The 22,583-nt window shown below is 43.1% G+C and overlaps 1 protein-coding gene across 1 annotated transcript in view; it reads left to right on the top strand.

Moving 5' to 3' along the window:
• vezt (vezatin, adherens junctions transmembrane protein) overlaps positions 1 to 22,583 on the top strand; it is a 66,025-nt gene that overhangs the window by 32,347 nt on the left and 11,095 nt on the right. The window contains exons 3-8 of the mRNA XM_078235178.1: positions 2,220 to 2,303; positions 10,041 to 10,216; positions 14,549 to 14,833; positions 15,784 to 15,930; positions 20,455 to 20,602; positions 21,950 to 22,281. Of these exons, the coding sequence (XP_078091304.1) occupies positions 2,220 to 2,303; positions 10,041 to 10,216; positions 14,549 to 14,833; positions 15,784 to 15,930; positions 20,455 to 20,602; positions 21,950 to 22,281 (1,172 nt within the window). The remainder of the gene's footprint in view (positions 1 to 2,219; positions 2,304 to 10,040; positions 10,217 to 14,548; positions 14,834 to 15,783; positions 15,931 to 20,454; positions 20,603 to 21,949; positions 22,282 to 22,583) is intronic.

Here is a 22,583-nt window from a genome sequence, read left to right as displayed (position 1 = left end):
ATTGGCTGCCTGAAACCTAACTACCACCCCTTTCCCCCCCCCCCCCCCCCACTCGCCGCCTCTTCCCCCCCCCACTCGCCGCCTCCTCCCTCCGCACTCGCCACCTCTTCCCCCCCCACTCGCCACCTCCTCCCTCCGCACTCGCCACCTCCTCCCTCCCCACTCGCCGCCTCCTCCCTCCGCACTCGCCGCCTCCTCCATCTGCACTCGCCGCCTCTTCCCTCCCCACTCACCACCTCTTCCACCCCCCCACTCGCCACCTCTACCCTCCGCACTCGCCACCTCTTTCCCCCTCCCCCACTCGCCACCTCTTTTCCCCTCCCCCACTCGCCACCTCTTCCCCCCCCACTCGCCGCCTCTTCCCCCCCCCACTCGCCACCTCTTCCCCCCCCCACTCGCCACCTCTTTCCCCCCCCCACTCGCCGCCTCTTCCCCCCCCCCACTCGCCACCTCTTCTCCCCCCACTCGCCGCCTCTTCCCCCCCCACTCGCCACCTCTTCCCCCCCCCACTCGCCACCTCTTTCCCCCCCCCCACTCGCCGCCTCTTCCCCCCCACTCGCCGCCTCTTCCCCCCCCCACTCGCCACCTCTTCCCCCCCCACTCGCCACCTCTTTCCCCCTCCCCCACTCGCCACCTCTTTCCCCCCCACTCGCCACCTCTTCCCCTCTCCCCACTCGCCACCTCTTTCCCCCCCCCACTCGCCACCTCTTCCCCCCCACTCGCCACCTCTTCCCCCCCCCACTCGCCACCTCTTCCCTCCCCACTCGTCGCCTCTTCCACCCCCCCCGACTCGCCACCCTTCCCCCCCCCCACTCGCCACCCTCCCCCCACTCGCCGCCCCTTCCCCCCCCTCCACTCGCCACCCCTCCCCCCCCACTCGCTGCCCCTTCCCTCCCCCCCACTCGCCGCCCCTTCTCCCCCCCACTCGCCGCCCCTTCCCCCCCCTCGCCACCCCTTTCCCCCCCCCCCCCATTTGCCAACCCCTTCCCCCCTCCCCACTCGCCGCCCCTTTCCCCCCCCCCCCCCCACTCGCCGCCCCCTTCCCCCCTCCCACTTGCCACCGGTTCCCCCCGCCCCCTGCTCCTCGGCATGTTCCCAAGCCTTCCTGCAGGCTGCCTCCCTGCCTGACCTTCCCACTTGCCACAGCTCCCCCACTTCCCTCTCTTTCCCTCCTCCCCTCTCGCACTCTCGCTCTCTCTCCATCTCTTCTGACTGCCTCCCTCTCTCCCCTCCATCTTCTGATTGCCTCGCTCCCACCCTCCGTCTCCTCTGACAGTCTGCCTCCCTCTCTCCCTCCAGCTCCTTTGACTGCCTCCCTCACTTCCTCCCTCCAAATCTTTTCACTGCCCTCCTCTCTCCCTGCCTCCCTCTCCATCTTGTCTCACTGCCCCTCCCTCCCTCCATCTCCCCTCACTGCTCCCTCCATCCCTCCATCTTCTTTCACTGCTCCCTCTCTCCCTCCCTCCCTCCATCTCTCCCTCCCTCCCTCCATCTCCTCTCCCTCCCTCTCTCCCTCCCTCCCTCCTTCTCTCCATCCCTCCCTCCTTCTCTCCAACTCCTCTTGCTGCCCCTCCCTCTCTCCCTCCATCTCCTCTTCCCTGATTTACAAACTGCACTGAAATGAAACTGCACTATTAGAAGATGCTTTAAAAGTCGGATATCTGTATTAGGTTATGTGACCCTGCCAAATTTGCTTTATAATGTTCCAGTGAAGCTCCTTAGGATATGTTATTATGCCAGAGTTGGTATATCAATACAGATTGTTGTTGTTAAAAGATAAACCAATGAAATAGATAAAGCCATGTGAATTCTACACTTAAAAGAGTTTTTTAAAAAAATACTCACCTTTCCTAAAACTGACAGTATCTGTAGGGTGGCTTTAAAAATGAAGTGAAGGAGGTTGACGACATTTGAGAGGTTGAGGAAGAACAATGATGTTGAGCCAGTTCTGTGCACAGTACAGACGCAAGGGCCAGTTGACATAATGATTATTCCACTCGATGGATCAAGTTCAGACAGATAGTTAGTGTGTGTGAGAGATGCCAGAATGACAAGAGACCACATTTCATTTAAAAACCTGCCTGGTGAACAAAAATTATTTAACTTAATTACTGCATTTTATGTAAGCGTTTTGATTGACATTTCTTGGCTGATTTAACAGTTGTCCGGCTGGAATTGTGAACAACAGCCAAAGTTTAATTGGTCTTTTTTTAATGCAGAAAAACTTTTTACTGAAGAGTGTTGATGTTCTTCAAAAATGGAATCCATTCCCTGGAACCAAAAGAGTGGATTTGGAATCACTGGTAAGTTTCTGCTAACCATCTAGCAACTTTTCCATCCTGCAGTTAATAACCAGTCTATTTTGTCAGAAAATTGCCTTTGCCAGCACATTTAAGAAAAGCTTTTAAATTTACAACCACAGAAGGGTTTAAGTGAGCCTGCGAGTTTTTTAACCAGAAACAAAGCAGTTTAATGAATTTTATCTGGCCTAATGCCAAAGTGTTTCTCAGTGCACCATTAGAAAGATTGGAGAAGCAATTTTTTAAACATATTCTTTCATGGGATGTAGCTGTTTCTGGCAAAGCCAACATTTGTTGCCTATCTTGACTTGCCTTTGAAGTGAGTGCCTTGCTTGTCCATTTCAGAAACGGAGGGGTGGTGGCATAGTGGTAATGTCACTGGTCGAATGATCCAGACACCCGAGCTAATGCTCTGGTTCACAGGTTTGAATTCCACATGGAAGTTGGTGGCATTGGAATTCAATTAATAAATTGCGAATATAAAACTAGTCTCAGTGTTGGTAATCATGAAGCTAGCATTGATTGTTGCAAAAATCCATCTGGTTTACTAATATCTTTATAAGATAATGCGGGGGCTGGATAGGGTGGAGGCAGAGAGATTCTTTCCACTTAGTAAGGAAGTTAAAACTAGAGGACACAGCCTCAAAATAAAGGGGGGTCGGTTTAAGACAGAGTTGAGGAGGAACTTCTTCTCCCAGAGGGTGGTGAATCTCTGGAATTCTCTGCCCACTGAGGTGGTGGAGGCTACCTCGCTGAATATGTTTAAAGCGCGGATGGATGGATTCCTGATCGGTAAGGGAATTAAGGGTTATGGGGATCAGGCGGGTAAGTGGTACTGATCCACGTCAGATCAGCCATGATCTTATTGAATGGCGGGGCAGGCTCGAGGGGCTAGATGGCCTACTCCTGCTCCTATTTCTTATGTTCTTATGTTCTTTTAGGGAAGGAAATCTGCCATCCTTACCTGGTCTGGCCTACATGTGACTTATAGCATTTTCACATGTAGGTCGGACCAGTTAAGGACGGTAGATTTCTTTCCCTGAAGAACATTAGTGAACCAGATGGGATTTTGCAAAAGTCATTGACAACTTCATTATCACCATTACTGAGACCAGCATTATATTCCAGATTTCTATCCCAGTTGTGATATAGCCTCTAATTTGTACCTCAAGGGACATGTTTTGTGATATCCCTGACCATGTTTGACATAACGAATATCCATGTTTTGTGAATTTTGTTTGCCTGAAACAAAGAGGCTTAATCAACTTGATTTAATTGTTTGCAAGCAGTCTTTTGTTGTAAACTGTATAGAATGTACAGATATTGTGTCTCCTTTCTTTCCAAACAGCTAACTTTAGAACGTTTGTACAGGTCTTGTTGCATGTCTTGAGAACATGAATCGCAACCTGAATTATTATTTTTGGTTTTCTATAATTGTAAACCCGCTACATATTGGCAAGGAAACAAATATTTTATGTTGATCTCTTGGTTTCATCTCACCCTACCACATATATTTGATCAGTCTGTTCTCTGAAGGCCTGTTCTTCTTCTTTCATTGCAAAGCACCAATTAAAATGTCATCCCTTCAATGATAAAGGCAGCTGGAGCTTTCCACTGTGCTGACTCCACAATAAAATGCAGTGCTGTGCTCAGAAGCCATTCTAGGACAATCGAGTGTACTTAAGTGTGGCATGGATAAGCAAGACATCTGTTTTATTGGAATAGCCAGCTGGGAACAGACTTGGCTTCACAATTTCCAAATGTATGGAGCCATTGCTTTATCAGGACAACTAAATTCTCTCCATCTGGTTAGGGCTGCTAATCAGTCAGCTGGCACCTCAGTCAGCTGTGAAATTTAGCTTTTTTGTGCTTCACAGCTGACTGCAACACTGAGACCATGGTCTGGAATTTCTGTTTTCACTGAGAGGATTTGAGAATGAGTTATATTTAAGGATTATGTTTTAAAACAAAGTGAATTTATCCACGATTTTAAAATAAATACACAATCTGTAGCACTGATGTTGGGCTTAGGGTCTGCCGTCTCTTGCATAATGTAACATATATAATATAGATTAATCAATTATCTCTGTTCGTTTTCTACACTGACCCGAAGCATTAAGATATCATTGGGCAGGTTAGGTTAAAATTGCCCAATGTGAAACTGGTACAGACAGATTGGCCACCTGATTTTAAACACGCCACTTCAATTTATTTTACATTGAATCCGATGGAAAGTAAAATTAAGTTGTAAAAAGGGCAACCGATCTGATCCCATCGTTTCCCACCTAATAGGGTAGGTTAATCACTCCACTTGCCTCTGGTGGCCTATGGAAACAACCTCAGTTATATAATAGTTCTAATCATTTCAGACCTGCATGATGTATGTCCTGAAGATGTGCTCTTAGAATGCAAGAGGGACGGCTGTCCGTTTAGTTGACAGACTCCATGGTTAATTCCTGAGCATGTCAGGAGTCAGAGCTCTGCCCTTCCATTTCCTCTGAACGCTCACTATATGGAATAAATGGGCAGTCTGCCAACCAGTTACGTGGGAAGGAAGCCTGAGCTAGTGAAGGGAAAGTTGCTTTTCTTAGGCCCAGAACTGGTCAGAGTTGGAATTCTGACCCAGAAGTGAGCTTCCTAACTATAAAACAGAACAGTTGAATAAATTGTACCTGACCCAGTCTCACAGAAATGTTTCTCCGACCACAGTTGAAAAGGTTGGACAAGTATTTGTGATACAATATCCAGTTTGTACCCTGTGGGATTATGCAGTTCTGTCCTTAGATATTGAACAGTATCGACACATTCCTGGACATAAGGTGCCTACTGAAATGTGCAACATCTTGCTCCCGAGAGAATTTCCAAACACAAAGGTGAAATTTGCAATAACTGTTAACTCAGATAGTGATAAATGTGAAGCCTCAAGCAGAATAATTGACAGATACTTTTTCCTTCTAATTCTTTCATTGGATGTGGGGGCCATTGACAAGGGCAGCATTTGTTGCCCATTCCTAATTGCCCTTGAAATGAGTGGCTTGCTGGGCCATTTCAGGGGACAGTTAAGAGTCAACATTGCTGTGGATCTAGAGTCACATGTAGGTCAGACCAGGTAAGGACAGAAGATTTCCTTCCTGAAGGACATTAGTGAACCAGATAACCAGATGGGATTTTTACAACAACCGCCGATGGTTTTCTTAGTCATCGTTTTATACTTCAGTTTTATTAATTGAATATAAATTTCATCAGCTGCTGTGGTGAGATTTGAACCCTTGTCCCCTGAATTAGCCTGGCCCTCTGGATTATTAGCCCAATGTCACTAATACTACACCACGTCCCTCGGTAAAATGACTTTTTGGGTCAAATCAGCGTCCTGAATAACTGCTTCTTCTACAGCAAGCTTGTCCAACCTTTTTGCTTGATGGAGGGATTTTGGATTTTTGTGCGGTGGGGGGCTATTTGGCGGGGAAGCATAAGCTTTGGGAAGAAAAGGGTAGAGGCTCAGAGGAATGGAAATTTATTTTGCTGTTACTCCAAACAGCTCAAACTGCATCACGGTAATCAAGCTCCGGATGAGAAGACTAACCTTTTCCACACGGCATTCAGCACTGATTCAGTGAGACAGCTGATGCTCACTTGATGTTCTTCCTATGCACAAGAACACAATGCCTGCCCATGTACCTGATGTAGGGCCATGCGATGTCCCAAACTTGCTGTCCATTACTCGGGGGTGATCCTGATGCAGTGTCATGTGCAGAATCACATTTTCATTCTTTCTTCACTCACGAGGGCTCGTGCATACATATTGGCAAGAAAGGGGAACAGGATCAGATAGGTGGCATTATATATCCTGCCGTGAGTCCAAATAATAGCGCTTTTACGAAAAGGTTTCAGATAAGAAGACTAATTTATCGCCTTACCTTTGCCCATTGAGCACTGATTCACTGAGGCGCCTGCCCATGTTTTTCCCGTGCACAAGAGCTCGATCCTGCACATGTACCTGATGTAGCACTGTTTAGTGTAACCTCAGATATTCACATAGACAGTATAAATCAATATAAGGAATGGGAGCAGCAGTAGGCCATCCAGCCCTTCAAACCTACTCCACAATCCAAAGAAATCATAGCTGATTTTTTTCTTCAACTCCTTCACAATCGCTGGATCCCTTGATTTTTTTAAGATGGAGAATCTATAGATTTCAGTCTTGATCATATTCAATGACTGAGCCTCCACAGCCCTTTAGGGCAGAGAATTCCAAAGATTCAGCAACCCCTCACTGCAGTCCTTCCTTTTATTCTGAGACTATGTCCCCTTGTTGTAGAGCATCCCCCCAAGCTACGGGGAAACTACTTTCTGCATTCATCCTGCTGAGCCCTGTAAGAATTTTGCATGTTTGAATGAAACCACCTCTCATTCTTCTAAACTCCAGAGAATAAAGGCCCTGTCTATTTAATCTTTTCTCAAAGGACAATCCCTCCAGCCTAGGAATTAATTTAGTGAACATTTGTTTCACTGCCTCTATGGGGGAAAGTATGTCTTTCCTTGGGTAAGGAGACCAAAACTGCATACACTACTCCAGGTGTAGCCTCACCAAGACTTTATATAGTTGCAGTAACTCATCTTTACTTCATACTAAAATCCTCTTAAAATAAAGACCAATGTACCATTTGCTTCTTTCATTGCTTCCCATGCCTGTGTATTAGCTTTAAATGACTCATGAACAAGTATACCTAAATCCCTTTGAAGTTCAACACTTCCCAGTCTCTCACCTAAGCAATACTATGTATTTTTGTTTTTCCTACCAAAGTGGATAACCTCACATTTCTCCACATTATATTCCATCTGCCAATTTTCTGCCCACTCGCTTAGCCTCTCCAAATCTCCTTGAAACTCTTTGCATCCTTCTACCTAGTTTTGTACCATCTGCAAACTTGGAAATATTACATTTAATCTCCACATCCAAATCATTGACATAGATTGTGAATAGCTGATCCCAAGCACTGATCCTTGCAGTGCCCCACTAGTCATTACCAGCCAACCTAAACATGACCGATTTATTCCTACACTGTTTTCTGTCCATTAACCAGTTCTCAATCCGTGCCAGTATAGTATTCCCTATCCCATATGCTGTAATTTTGTTTACTAACCTCTTATGTAGGATGTTATCAAAAGCTTTCTGAAAATCTAAATATACTATATTCACAGGTTCCCCTCTATCAGTTCTGCTAGCTGTAAACTCCATCAGCTCCAACAGATGTTTTGAACATAGTTTTCCTTTCATATATCCATAACATCAGTGTCCTTTTTGCTTGTGAGCTGAACTTCAAAACTGCAACCTGTTAAACTCCAGGCTATCTTCATGTTGCTCCTTCATGTTGCTTGTCCCTGCTGTTACCTGGCTCCACCACTGTTGAAACCTCTGGGCTGAACTTCTTCAATACTCTTGCCAGACTCCTGAGCTTCACCTTACACAAACTCCAAAATAGTCCATCATATCCTGTCACACTATTTTCAACATTCACCCTTGTGCACTCAGCCCCACCCTCCTGACATAGCTGATACTGGCAAGGTCACAAATATTGCCTGCCCTAAGTACCGATGGGCCTTTTTGGCTCCATTCTTGTGATAATGATGCTCTCCCAGTGTAGTTAGGGCGGGAATTCCAGAATATTGATTTGTGACAGTGAAGGAATGCAGTCTTCGACCGAATCAGGATGGTATGTGACTTGGATGTGATTGTGTTCCCAAAGCTTGGTGCTAAAGGTTGCGGGGCTGGAAGATGCTGTGAAATAAGCTTGGTGGATTTCTGCAGTGCATCCTTTAGATAGTATGTACTGCAGCCAGTATGCTACAGATTAAGAAGTAATGGGAGTGCCAAGCAAGCTTACTGCTGTGCTCTGAATGGTGGTGTTACAGCTATACAGAACAATCCTGGGTTATCCATAACACCAGTGATTTGAACTTAGTGCAGAGCTTCTCAGGTATCTGGTGATGACCCTCTTGTTGCAGAATGTCCAGTCTCTGCCCTGCTCATGTGGGGCAAATTGTAGCTGCCGCTTGTGAACCCAACCCTAAAGATCTGACAATGGGTCATCCAGACTCAGAATGGGAAATCCAGACTCTATTCTCTCTCCATAAATGCTGTCAGACCTGCTGAGATTTTCCAGCATTTTCTGTTTTTGTAAGCCTAAAGATGTTGTCCAGAATCTGCCGTAGTGAGGAATGGGCTGCTTCATTGACATATCATCAGTGAAAATTATCTGGTCATTACCTCATTGTTGTTTGGGGGATGTTGTCATCTGCAAATTGGCTTCTGTGTCTCCTACATTACAACAATCAGTGGTGGCATCGGCTGCTCATCGATTTGAGGATGACATCTACTTGGAGTCGCAGGTTTCTGCCATGGATCTTCATGTGACAGAACAGATGGATTCACGGCCCATGGATCTTCAGGCCATTATGCAGGATATTCCACAAGATAGTGGGATCCAGAATGCAGGATTTGATTCCTTTTCTTTCCATCTCTGTCACTAAATTCATTAGGGAATTTGGACTCAAAGCATGATGTTGCTTGATGAACAAGTTGTTGCTATTTTGAATGATTGGTAGCAAACTCCTCCCAGCCATTAATGTCAATGCTGCCACACTTCAAGGAGAGCTTCAGAGTGTCTTAGTAGTGTTTACTTGTCCTACCCTGGAACGCTGGCCGCTTGAGAGTTGTGAAAACAGCACCTGGTGGGGAAGACACTTCTCAATCATCCAGATACAGTGTCCAGTCCACCAAAATGGATTTTGCAGGTGTTTTCCCTGAATGTTTGTGGAGCTGGCTTTAAGGAGGACACGAGTGTATGTTTGACCATTGATCTCAGACGATGAGACAGAGACATTGCTGATGGAATTTCTCTTGCATTCTTACGTTACCACACTTCAACAGTAAACAGTGACTGTTTAGCATTTTGGGACATCCTGAAGTCATAAAAGGTGCTACATAAATGCAACCTCGCTTTTTACACGCTCCATTTTTCCAGCTCTGATACTCTCTGTATTCCTTATCCACTTCTGTTCCACCTTCAGTAGCAAACCATTCAATTGTCTTGGCCATAAACCCTTGTAACCGCTTGTCCTATCTTCGAACCTCTCAAAATCTATCACTTTGAATATGCTGAGTTGGATTACGTGCTCAGGATGGGCTCCCCACACCAAGCTGTAAATGCTGGGGGAAGCTCGCCTTCACTTGGCCGATTCAGCCACCTTCCGATTTTCCGTTGAGATGACCACCACCCTTTTCCAGGAGGAAGTCCTGCCTCATAGAGCTTGCCGGGTGACCGCTGGCTGGCAGGGCGACAGACTTACTAGATTGTACATTGGGTGGAGTGGAAGACTTTCCTGCCAACCTTTAGATCGGAGTGGCAGTAGGATGAGGCCAGTAATTGCACAGTTAAAGACATCAATTGGGCATGAGGCAGGCTGCTTGCCTGACTCCTCACCCGTTTGTACAATTGTGGCAGAGGCTGCCGTGGTTTGGTGGCAGTGGGCCTTCAGTCGCATGGTGTCCTGTTTTGTAACATTATTGTCACGCAAATTACTGAGATATGTTTATGTAACATATCAAAGTATCTATTTAAAATGAGCATCAATCGCCGTAAAGCTACCTGCAGTGCAGTGTACATTGTCTGTATGTTTTGTATCCTGTATGTAATTTATAAAAATAGTAACCCACTATTCCCTCGCCTGCTTGACAAGGATATTGGATTTCGACTGCGCTCTCTGCGCACCATCCTGGAACAGGAAGTGCTTCTGCAGGAGGATATGGAGCTGATTGAGCTACTTGACCCCAGCATCCTGCGATCAACACAGGCCCAGCAACAGGAAAATGGCTACCTGCCAGCCCAATGGTTGTGGGGAACTCCTAACATTTGGTATGCTTCTTATAATACTTCCCTTGCACTTTTTAACAGGTTTTCATTTAAAAATAAAACAACTTTGTGTATCAAATATCCATAAAGGTAAAGCTTTGGCAAGTACAAATAATGTGTTCTGTATGGGGTAGGCCCTAATTTGAGTATCACACCTGAGATTCTTCAGGCACTTAAGAGCATCTGAGGTGTTTTCCTGCTGTCTTCCTCCTGATTTTTGCCTTCTGGGTGGTCTTTAACTAAGGCTAAAGAGCCACACCTATCCTTAACAATTGGGAGCTACCCACACTCATCAAACACAAGTACTGGTGATGCTGGACATCACCCCAGTATTTAGAGTTGTGCTCTGCTCTCTATTCGCCTGGGCTGTTTGGAGTAGGATCCTAAATCATAAGCAGGAATGCCTCCCCTAAGATGCTGCCCACCCTGTTCAGAGATGGATTTAGAAACTGCAATAGTCTCCATCCCAGCCCCAGTCTGGAATGGGGCTCGACCCCGTCACCTCTGACGCAAACAGGAATATGACCAATAAAGATACACCCATATAATGTGCTATTGTTTTCTAATGTTTATTTCGTAGCTATTATAGAAGGAGGGAAACTATAATCTATTTTCTCTACAAAGCACTGTCTGGTATTAAAGAAAGATATAAAGGATGCATTCTGATTTTTGTCCAATGTGCTCAGATTCATTGAGACCTGTTTTTTGTGTCTCTACTCCCAAGCTTCTCTAGTGCTGTAGCAGGGTCTACACTTGCCCCAGCATAGTCCCATGAGTGGGAGCTGTCACATTTTACCAGACTGGCAGCCAACTCATATTGAGATATTGAGGATCAAAAATAAGCTCATCTCCTCCGATAATTATTTTGCTGCTTTAAATCCAGAAATTAATGCCTTTTTGAAATGGACCTCACCTCAGTATTCCTTCCCTTTTCAACTATTTTTCTCTCCATAATTGTCTCCAATATTATGTGAATGCAGAATGGCAATTGAATAAGAAACTGCATCGGGCCCGATTATTCCGTTCTGGGACTGAGTGCCCACCCAGCGTAATAACAAGAGTGTTCCCCACTGGTGTTGGCAGTATCTGTCAGGTGGGATTTACCCACGTGACGGATACTAATAAGCTAATTTCGAGCAACCCGCTGACCAGCCCCGCTGTTCCGAGCCATTTTTACATGGCTTCCCGAACTCTGTGCTCAGAGCCAGCCCCCCCCCCCCCCCCACAAAGATTGAAATGGTGTTCCCCCCACACCGACACACCACCAAGGCCTCACCAAAGATTTCTTCAAAACAATTATGGTTTGCAAAGGAGGAAGTGAAACCTCAGGCTGTCAATCAGGCTTCTAGACTCGGTCAACATTGCGGTCAGGGTCACTTTCGACCCTGAAGAGAAATAAAAATAAACACTGGTGGCTGGAGGATGATACAAATCCATTGAGCTGTCAGTTGAATCTTTTACGAGGCACAGCACTTTGAATCTCATTTTGAATAGGGCAGCATGGTGGCACAGTGATCAGCACTGCTGCCTCACAGTGCCAGAGTCCCAGGTTCTTTTTTTTAATTCATTCGTGGGACATGGTTATCACTGGCTGGCCAGTATTTATTGTCCATCCCTAATTGTTGAGAGTCAACCACATTGCTGTGGCTCTGGAGTCACATGTCAGCCAGACCAGGTAAGGACGGCAGATTTCCTTCCCTAAAGGACCTTAGTGAACCAGATGGGTTTTTCTGACAATCGACAACAGTTTCATGGTCGTCAGTAGAATTTTAATTCCAGATTTTTTTAAAATTGAATTCAAATTCCACCATCTGTCGTGGTGGGATTCGAACCTGGGTCCCCAGAACGTTAGCTGAGTATCTGGATTAATAGTCTAGCAATAATACCATGAGGCCATTGCCTCCCCTCAATTCCAGCCTTGGATCATGTCTGTGTGGAGTTTGCACGTTCTCCCTGTATCTGCGTGGGTTTCCTCCGGGTGCTCCAGTTTCCACCCACAGTCCAAAGATGTGTGGGTTAGGTTGATTTGTCATGCTAAATTGACCCTAGTGTCAGGGGATTAGCAGGGTTACAGATATAGGGCCTGGGTGGGGTGTGGTTTGTACAGACTTGATGGGCCGAATGGCCGCCTCCTGTACTGTAGGGGTTCTATGAATTTGTTTAAGATTAAAGGCATCAGGTGCAATGGAGAGTGTTTCAACAATTTCGGCTTGCAAGGAAGCCTCGGCAATTTCAAGTCAAAGCTGTGTGCATACATTGGGGCTGAGTGCACACCTGCGCAGAATGGATCCTCCTCCCACCCCCCTCCGCCCCAACAGTGAAATCGACAGAAGACTTCAAAGGGGTCTACTCACACCTGCAACTTCTGACAGGGAGAAAGGGAAAGCTCTGCTGCAGCATTGGGATTCCCGCCAGCCATCTAAAGAGGCTGCAGAATTTCCCCTATCATTTTAGTTAGTGGTTGAAAATCATGGATTAGTAATAAACTTTCATTGCCTGCAGATTTTCTCAAAAATGTGGATAATGTGGAACTCTGCATCATCACTTGGGCTGTAAGGAATAGGTGATTTAAAGTTCCATTTTATCCTTCAGATCAGATGTTAACTGGAAGTCACATCTCCATTTTGAGGGTGGCACAGTGGTTAGCACTGCTGCCTCACAGCGCCAGGGACTCAAGTTCGATTCTCGGCTTGGGTCACTGTCTGTATGGAGTCTGCACGTTCTCCCTGTGTCTGTGTGGATTTCCTCCGGGTGCTCCGATTTCCTCCCACAATCCGAAAGATGTGCTGGTTAGGTGCATTGGCCATGCTAAATACTCCCTCAGACGCTGGAGTGTGGTGACTAGGGGATTTTCACAGTAACTTCATTGCAGTGTTAATGTAAGCCTACTTGTGACACTAATAAATAAACTTAAAGTACTTTCTATTTTATTTCAGACTTATAGAATCTGCCACTATATTTTTTATTTGCACTATTTATTTCCTGTCCCTTTTTCCTAAGTGTGGTATTTAGGATGTGGAGCAAAAGTGCTGAAAACAAAGGTTAGTAAATTTATAAAGTTAATTTTGGCAAAGCAGTAACTTTTCCCAGAGGACTTCGACAGAGATACCCGATGAGTGAATATTTTTAAAAATACATTATTACTAAAGAATAATCTGGGATCTGAGCTCCTTCAATTAAAAGACCTTTCATATTAATTATTACTGTCTGTGTGAGAAACGATGTGGAGATGCCGGCGTTGGACTGGGGTTAACACAGTAAGGAGTCTAACAACACCAGGTTAAAGTCCAACAGGTTTATTTAAACATATAAATCTGTTGGACTTTAACCTGGTGTTGTTAGACTCCTTACTGTGTGAGAAACATCAGTCAGTGGGATTGTACCGTTTGCTGGTAGGCTTGTGAGGATAAACTGAATATTGATTTCCAAACCTCTTTATTTGTGATATATCGGGAATCATAGAATTGAAAGGAATTTAAGCACAGAACAAGGACAACAGTTCCATGCTGGTGCTAGCTCCACATGAGCCATTTACACCAACCCTATTTCCCTGCTCTTTCACTGTAACTTTTCGTTTTTAAGTGGTTACTTTCTTCCTGAGTGGACTCTGTAGTCAGGTGTAGTATACTACATATATTCTAATGCATATAAAAGTTTAGTCAACTCTTCCCCTTTAGGAACATGACAGCCTAAGAAATAGGAGCAGGAGTAGTCCATTCACCATTGAGCCTGCTTCACCATTCAATATGATCATGGCTGACCTTGGGCTTCAACTCCATTTTCCTGCCCACTCCCCATACCCTTTAATTTCCTGAGAGACTAAAAACCTATTCCAGGCTTAAATATATTCAACAATAGAGAATCCACAACCCTCTGGGGTAGAGAATTCCAAAGGTTCACAACCCTTTGAGTGAAGAAATCTCTCCTCGTCTCAGTCTTCATCTCAGTCTCCCACCAATGGAAACAATCTCTGTGTTCACCCTATCAAGCTCCTTCAGAATTTTGTGGCATTTAGTGAGATTGTTTCAACCATGCTGCCTCTGGAACTGTGAATGTTTAATTAAATCTTTGATTGCTACTTGAATAAATTGTCATAAAGCGACAAACACCTCAAGGAGCAACCTGTAGCTTCAAGAGAGGATTAAGAGAGAAACCTGAGCAGGGAGATAAAATAATGCAGTCCTGTGATGGAAATACAGGTGAGCTCTTAACCAGGGTCAAAATTGTGGCAGTTTTGGGATATTTACTTTGGTTCCATTTTCTTGTTCATGCATCTTACAGAAATATGAGGAAACTTACTGATGACTAAGTTTTGTGTTTTTTCTTGCATATTAGGGATGTTTCAGTATTGGCTGTCCTTGCTAGTGCCTTGATTGCAACCGCAAACCTCAGTGATGCTGTCCCTTGGGTCATAATAGGAATGGGCCTATTTGGGCTCAGTCTTTACGTGATCTTCAGAAGCTTCAGTTTGTGGAGAACAGTGAGCTTCCAGCAATCCATAAGAAAATGCACTGTTCGTCTGGAAAAGATCTTGACGAATAGCCACGCCTTTGCCAGTCTTGTGCGAAAATCCCTCCGACAAATTCAGGAGACAGAAGTCATTTCGAGAGGATTCATGTTGTGAGTCATTTTATACGAATATTGCTTCTTTAATTTCAGTACCTCCAGCAGCTGAAGTTAATTATTTTTTGGTTTGTTTTTGTTCTGTGTAAAATTCCTTGATCTGTTGGAAATTGTGTAATTTTGTTAGATTAAAAATGTTGTCATTGCAAATAAATGAGGTGCAGTGAGAATAATATATGGAGCACATCGATGCAGCAAATTGACACCAAATGAAATGGCATTTTCACCTGATTAATAAACCTGCTTGCCTTCTGAGGTCTGACAAAGTGCTTTACGTCATATTGCCAAAAGAAAACAAGATTACAATGACAGCTAACGATTAAGATAAAACACACAGACCTCTGAATGTTGCCTTTCGGGCATCTTGGTTGGCTTCCTGCCACATGTTGAAATCATATCCTGCAATAAATGACTTCATCCTCAGCCAATCCAATGTAATAAGGCTGTGTGAGATTACTTTGTACAAAGTCCTCAAGCAGGCAGGCCATCAGCATGAAAGTGTCTGATTAAACCAATCGAGAAGAGAAAATAAATATTGTTTGAAGTATTGTATTGAATAGCCTTACTTGAACATCTTTTCCCATGACTTTATTTGATATTTCACTTCAAGCTTTCCCAACCCTGAATAATGTCTCAAACATTTCCTTTGTTCACATACTTCATTGTTTTCCTAATCTTAGCCTTGCATAAAATTAAGTCTATGATATAAATATGCTTTCGGAGTCACAAAACATAAACTTTATCCTTTTATTCATGCATTTAAATTGGAAATTACTTTGACAGTGAGTTTTAGTAAAGAATTATAGAGGGAATTAGATGTTTTTCTCTATTATTATTTATTCATTCAATGGCATTGTTCAAGAAAGGAATCACAAACTGTGCTTTAATTATAACCAGCTTTACAGCGTGATCTGTGCAATATTTAAGGCTGACTGTTTGTTTTCCAGGGTGACAGCTGCGTGTCCTGCCAGTAAGCTGGGGAGCTCCTGGCAACAGCAAGGTCACCATCTAATTGGCCTTCGGAAAGCAGTGTACAGAGCAGTGCGATCTGCCTATCAAGCTTCTCGAGTGGCTACCTGCCACATGCTGAAATCATATCCTTTTGTCATGAATTTCCTCACGAGCCAGTCACCAAGTATTCTATGTTTCCAAATTGCATTGATAAGTTTAAAGCACAGATGAGAAGGAGGTTTTTTAGCCTCTCAAGCCTGAACTATCCAATGAAATCATTGAACTGTGTCTTAAATGCATCCATCTGCTCCTTGTCCTTTTATGCCATTGTCCATCAAAAATCCATTCACCTCAGCTTTAAAATTCTTAATTGAACTAGCAGCTACTGCCTTTGTTGGGAAGAAATGTTTTGTAACTTCTCTTCTGAATGGCCTAGTTCTGATTTTTAAATTTCAATACCTTTGTTCCAGATTTCCAGAACAGTGTAAATTCTCTCGATTTAATCTATTAATGCCTCCAAAATCCAAGAAACTCCACAATCAAATCACCCTTTTCTATCAATATTTCAGGAAATGCAAGCTTAGTTTATCTAATCCTTCCCCATAATCTAATGTTGGGAAAACTGCGTGCAGCTATATCCTAAAACTATGTTTGAGTTTTGCTAATTGATTGACCTGTCCTGTACAGGCAAATCGAATATGTTCAGATATTACAATTTTTTTTTGAATAAACAAAGCACGGGGGACAATGGTGTCCCTGGTACATTTGCGACGGCGACATCTCAATCAGCCAGAGCCGGCTTGCCAACCAATCAGCACCTCTTGTGCAGAATAAGTTGTTGTTTCCTTTGAAATTTGGCATTTTTGCTGGTGAGCGCAAGATGAAAGTCTTTAACAGCATTTCTCTTTTTTTAGCAATGCTCAAGTTCCATGCTACCAAAAACTGTTTCTGAATCTCATCAAGACTGGCTAATGTGGGTCAATAATATCCCTGCGAATAAAATGAATAATAAATCATGTTAATTAACATTATTTGATCATAGCAAAGCATCTGCAAATTAAATGGAATTTAGGTATCTTCAATAGGGAGACACATTATACACAATTCCTTTTTAAATTGTTTTCAACTCAGGATGTGGATGAAATGGCAAAGCCACACTTATTGGCCATCCTATTGTCCTGAAAGTGATGGGGTCGGAGGAACCCATCTTGGAACCACTGCAGACATTTAACCATTAACCACAGGCTGTGACAGTTTCCCCAAATACAATAGCATCAGATGTATAAAACACCACATAGATGATAAATCCAAATCCAATTCTTCCTGTCAGGTTTTCAGCTCAATTCTCACAATGGTGTTAAGTCAGCAAAGCCAAGATTTTGACACAGCGATGATGCTGTTTAGTTATTTAACACCAAGTCCTGGCCTTAAAGATTATAGATTATCAAAAATCTAATGGGAAGAATTGGATTGAAATTTACACATTTGTATCTGGTATTTTAGATTTTTATATTTGATATCATTGGGTTGGGTAAAGATTGTTCTCAAACCAGCTTAATTATATTGTCATTGTTAGTGGTTGTTGCAAATATAACGTGGTGCTGCAAAAGCTTACTATTAACCTGCTTGGAAGACCTCAAAGACCTGACAGAAAATTCAGGGTACTACAACTTTTACTTAACTACATCTAAAACCCTACTATCTATCACCGTTTGATCGGTCTATATTAATGAAGTTCAATATTCCAGATAGCAGCAAGACCTTGGCAGAGTTCTTATTGCAAAGTAGAATGAGAGTGCTTTAAAGTTGAGTCAGACTTGGACTTGCACTTAAAATGCAATCTCATTCATGTAGTAGAAAATCAGTTGGAGTACCCAAATTTTCATTGATTATGGAATGCAGATTTGTGTTTAGCTGTACAATACGGTATCTGTCTGCTTGAAATTCTTCATTTTCTTAAAGTCCTCTTCATTTCAAACTCTTGTTCAACCCCAAGGTTTTCAAAAAACTTAGCTGGCCAATGTTAAGCTGTAAATTATCCTGGTGCTGTGAGGCAGCAGTGCTGACCACTGTGCTGCCTACGAGGGTGGAGGAAGTGGAGACAATAAACAATTACAAAGGAAATTGGGTCAAGTGTAGCAAATGAATCATCTGCCACCAGAGAAGGTTCACTCGACTGATCCCTGGGATGGGGTGGGGGTGTTGGGCACAGTGGTTAGCACTGCTGCCTCACAGCACTAGGAATCCAGATTCAATTCCGGCCTTGGGTCACAGTCTGTGTGGAGTTTGCATGTTCTCCCTGTGTCTGTGTGGGTTTCCTCCCACACTCCAAAGATGTGTGGGTTAGATTGATTGGCCATACTAAATTGCTCCTTAGTATCAGGAGGCCTAGCAGGATAAATACGTGCCATTATGGGGATAGGCCTGGGTGGGGTTGTTGTTGGTGCAGGCTCGATGCGCTGAATGGCGTCCTGCATGTAGGGATTCTATGAAGCGGAAAGGTTGGACAGGCTGAGCATCTATTCATTGGAGTTTTCAAGATTGTGAGGTGATCTTACGAAACATAAAGATCCTGAGGGGACTTGACAGGGAGGATACTGAAAGGATATTTCCCCTTATGGGTGAGACTGAAACTAAGAGACACAGTTTAAAAATAACGGCTCTCCTATTTAAGACAGAGATGCGAAGAAATTTCTCTCTGAGACGATCGTAATCTCTCTGCCCCAGAAAGCAGTGGTGGCAGGGTCAATTAATATTTTTAAGGCAGAGGTAGATTAGCAAGGGAGTCAAGGGCCAGCACAGTGGTCAGCACTGCTGCCTCACAGCACCAGGAACCTGGCTTCAATTTTGGCCTTAAGTGACTGTGCAAACTCCACACACACATTCTCCCCGTGTCTGCATGGGTTTACTCTGGGTGCTCCGGTTTCTTTCCACAGTCCAAAGAAGTGCTGGTTCGGTGGATTGGCCATGCTAAATTGACCCTCAGTGTCGGGGGAATTAGCAGTGTAAATACTTGGTATTGTGGGGATAGGGACTGGGTGGGATTGTTGTCAGTGCAGTCTCGATGGGCTGAATGGCCTTCTCCTGTACTGTAGGAATTCTATGATTCTGTGAGTCAAAGGTTATCAGGGTGGGTGGAATCTCGAGTTGAGGCAACATTCAGATCAACCATGGTCTTATTGAAGAATGGAGCATGCTTGAGGGGCTGAATGGCCTACTGCTAGTTCACATGTATTAATTGGAAAAGATGATTCATCTTGAAAAGAAATGCCTCCAAAATTGTAGATGTCAACTTAATTAGCATATTGCATAACAAAAAACCTAAATGTTTTTACTACACTGTTATCAGCAATTATGTTAATGAGAAATAACCCCATTTCTTTACACCTTACTGGGATTAATGAAAGCCCATCAGAAACTGTATCAGATGAGCTGATAATATTGTGACTGGAGGACTAAAGGAAAATAAATCTCTTTGCCTTTCATTGAGCTCCTATAACGTTCAGCTGTAGAGTTCACATTACATAAATATTCACTCATCTTATGTTGTTACCAAGTACAAGGCTAACTGTTACTTCCTTGAGAGCAGAATTTCTACACTATAGGTGTAGAACATAACAGGTACTGGAAAAAAAGACTTTTGGACTATAATGTAAAGTGAAATTAGCCGATAATTGGCATTACAGGTGAGCCTACATTCCACACAAACATTTTCACTTTCTAAGCACATTAGTGCAGGGGTCAGAAAAAACAAAGAGAGAACTGTGTTAGGCCATAACCAGACCACAAGGCTTGAGGACAAATAACAAACCTGCAATTTTTATAGGGCACTATAGCAATATGGAGCAAGATTACTCCCAAAACAGGAAAATGCCTGTCTTTTTTCCCTGCAGTATCAATTTTAACTGAATTAATTTGAAGTAATTAACTCATCATTTGAGAGCAAAGTGCTGCAGATGCTGGAAATCTGAAATAAAAACTGAAAATGCTGGAGGAAAGATCATCAGCCTGAAACTTCAACTCTGCCTCTCTCCATGGCTGCTACCAGACCTGTTGGGTATTTCCAGCAGTTTCTGTTTTGATTTCAACAATTGGTTTTACATACTACAGACTAAACTTGTTCTTCGGGAGTCTTTAAATATGTAGAAAAAGAAAATCAGCTTCTAAGAAATCATGGACTTTAAAGCCATGTATTCTTCCAGTTTCATTAGCCAGTTACTAACTATAGAAGGGGAAAAAAGACAGGCATTTTCCTGTTTTAGGAGTAATCTTGCTCCATAATGCTATAGTGCCCTATAAAAATTGCAGGTTTGTTATTTGTCCTCAAGCCTTGTGCTCTGGTTATGGCCTAACACAGTTCTCCCTTTGTTCTTTTTGACCCCTGCACTAATGTGTTTAGAAAGTGAAAGTGTGTAGGCTCACCTGTAATGCCAATTATCGGTTAATTTCACTTTACATTATAGTCCAAAAGTCTAAGTCATGTAATGTATTTTTTTCCAGTATCTGTTATACTTTGTATATAAATCAATCTATATGAGCTAAGTCAGAATATGCTGCTATGATTTGTTTTACTCTAGTAAGACATGAATATAGTTCAGAGAATGTACTGTTGCATGCAAACAGCCTGGCACTGGTTTACTGTTGTGATGCCTTAATTATTATTAAACCTATCCTCTGAACTCTGAAATTGATAATGTTACCAATTACCTTTCCGCAATCCCATTAAAGGAGCTTGGAATGGGACTCAGCGAGGAGGCTTTATCTGATGAGGAGATTCAGGAACTGACTGATGGTTACAGTCTCAGACCCTTAAAGGTGTGGCGCATTGCAACGTAAGATGTAAAAAGGATTTTGTACTTGAGCAAAGTAAAACATTTAGAAATTAATGTTTAATAATATAATATACATTTTAGACAAATACATATAAGTACATGAGGGAGAAAGGAATAGAAGGATATGCTGGTGAAATTATATTAAGTAAGGCAGGAGGCGGCTCATGTGGAGCATAAACACCAGAGTACAACAATTGATCCAAATGGCTTTCCTGTGCTGTATACACTATGTAACATGTCTCTTCCAATCAAAAGTTCATGAAAACAATGTCCCACCCAATATTTCTAAGTAGATTAACTTTAATGGAAAATTGAGCATTTTATTCCCAAAGTTAAAGCATACCACAATGTGGAGTTTGCACTTTCTCCCTGTTTCCTCTGGCTGCTCTGGTTTCCTCCCACAGTCCAAAGATATGTGGGTTAGGCTGATTGCCATGCTAAATTGACTCTAATGTCAGGGATTAGCAGGCTAAATGTATGGGGTTACGGGAATAGGGCCTGGGTGGGATTGCGGTTGGTACAGACTCGATGGGCCAAATGACCTTCTGCACTGTAGGGATTCTATGATTCTTCTAGGAGATGAGACTTGTCAGTGATACTTTTCCTCCACAGGCACTGTCTTCAGTTGCACTGTGTTAAATTGCTTATCTTCTGCACAACCAACTTTGAGTGACTTCAACAGATAACTTTTTTTTCCCAAGTTCTCGTACATAAATGTCTTGGGATCAGTGGTGCAGCCAGTTGGAGCTCCCAGCGGCTTGTGCTATGAAGTTGCAAGACATGGGTTTGTCCCTCCAAGCTTTCCCGGTGTCAACAATGGAAAAAGCCAAGCAAAGGTCAAATAATTAACCCATAGGAAGGGAGAATCAGAAGACGGGACACACATGCTCAATCTTCTGTCATCTACTCAGATAGGAAAGAGAAGAAAAAACACCATAAAATAACATCCCATAAGCATAATAAAGGACAGGAAGGAGCAGTGCATTTCCTGATTAACCCATTCTGTACAGATGCTTTATAAAATATGCTGTAGGTGAACTATAAAGGTCACAAGTGGGATAAGCTCAATATTTAATTGTTTTCTTTGTTAATTAAATATTCTAAATATATGATGGTGCAGGACTTATTTGTAATTGGAAGAGATAGGGGACAGATAAAAACTCTTCCTGTAATTATGGGACGGCACCTGTTTCAATGCTTATCCCTATTGCATGAGTGGCCTGGAAAATAATTTGGATATACAGACCGGTAAATATCAGTATTAATTTTAATGTATCTTTTTGTGTTTAATAAAAGTTTATCACAAAGGTATAATTTTTTTTGTGTACAGGTACTGTTTCAGCTTTGGGTGGGTCAAAGCTCAGAGTTTTTCAGGCGCCTGGCTTTATTGTTGTCTACAGTCCAGGCCCCAAACAAGCCCCATATTAATCCACAGCACTTAGCACATCACGTGTTTGCAGAAGTAACCCGCGATGTACCTCGCGTCCTCACTACTTGCCTTGAAGAATTGAAACGCAGCTATGACTTCCATAGGTATTTGCAGGCACAGCACCATTCTAATTTGGAAGTCCCAACTAAGACCAAACAACAATCAAAGGAGCTGAAAAATGTCTATACTGCAGTGCGTAGTCTGCAACTCCACCTTAAAGCACTATTGAATGAGTAAGTTCATGCATTTAACAGAAATACTGTTGTGTTGTTGTTATTTGGTATCACTATGTCTGATTACAGGTCCGTGCTGATTAACCTGAAGCAGTATTCTACAGTAATAATAGAATCTTGGGTGTGATTCATCATTAAAACTTGTTGTTTGGCTCAGGACTTTAAACATTTTGGGATAGACTACTTTAAGCTTTCAAGTATTAGTTCAGTTTATATATGCTGGTTTCTTGAACAATTCAAAATAAGAAAAACTCTGCTTGTAAATCACAGTGTCTTTATCTGACAACATAGTTATTGTAACA

Source organism: Mustelus asterias, chromosome 19 (assembly GCF_964213995.1).
Source record: "Mustelus asterias chromosome 19, sMusAst1.hap1.1, whole genome shotgun sequence".
Lineage (NCBI taxonomy): Eukaryota > Metazoa > Chordata > Chondrichthyes > Carcharhiniformes > Triakidae > Mustelus > Mustelus asterias.
The sequence above is the reverse complement of the archived record's forward strand: the minus strand, read 5'-3'. Positions and strand labels throughout refer to the sequence as shown.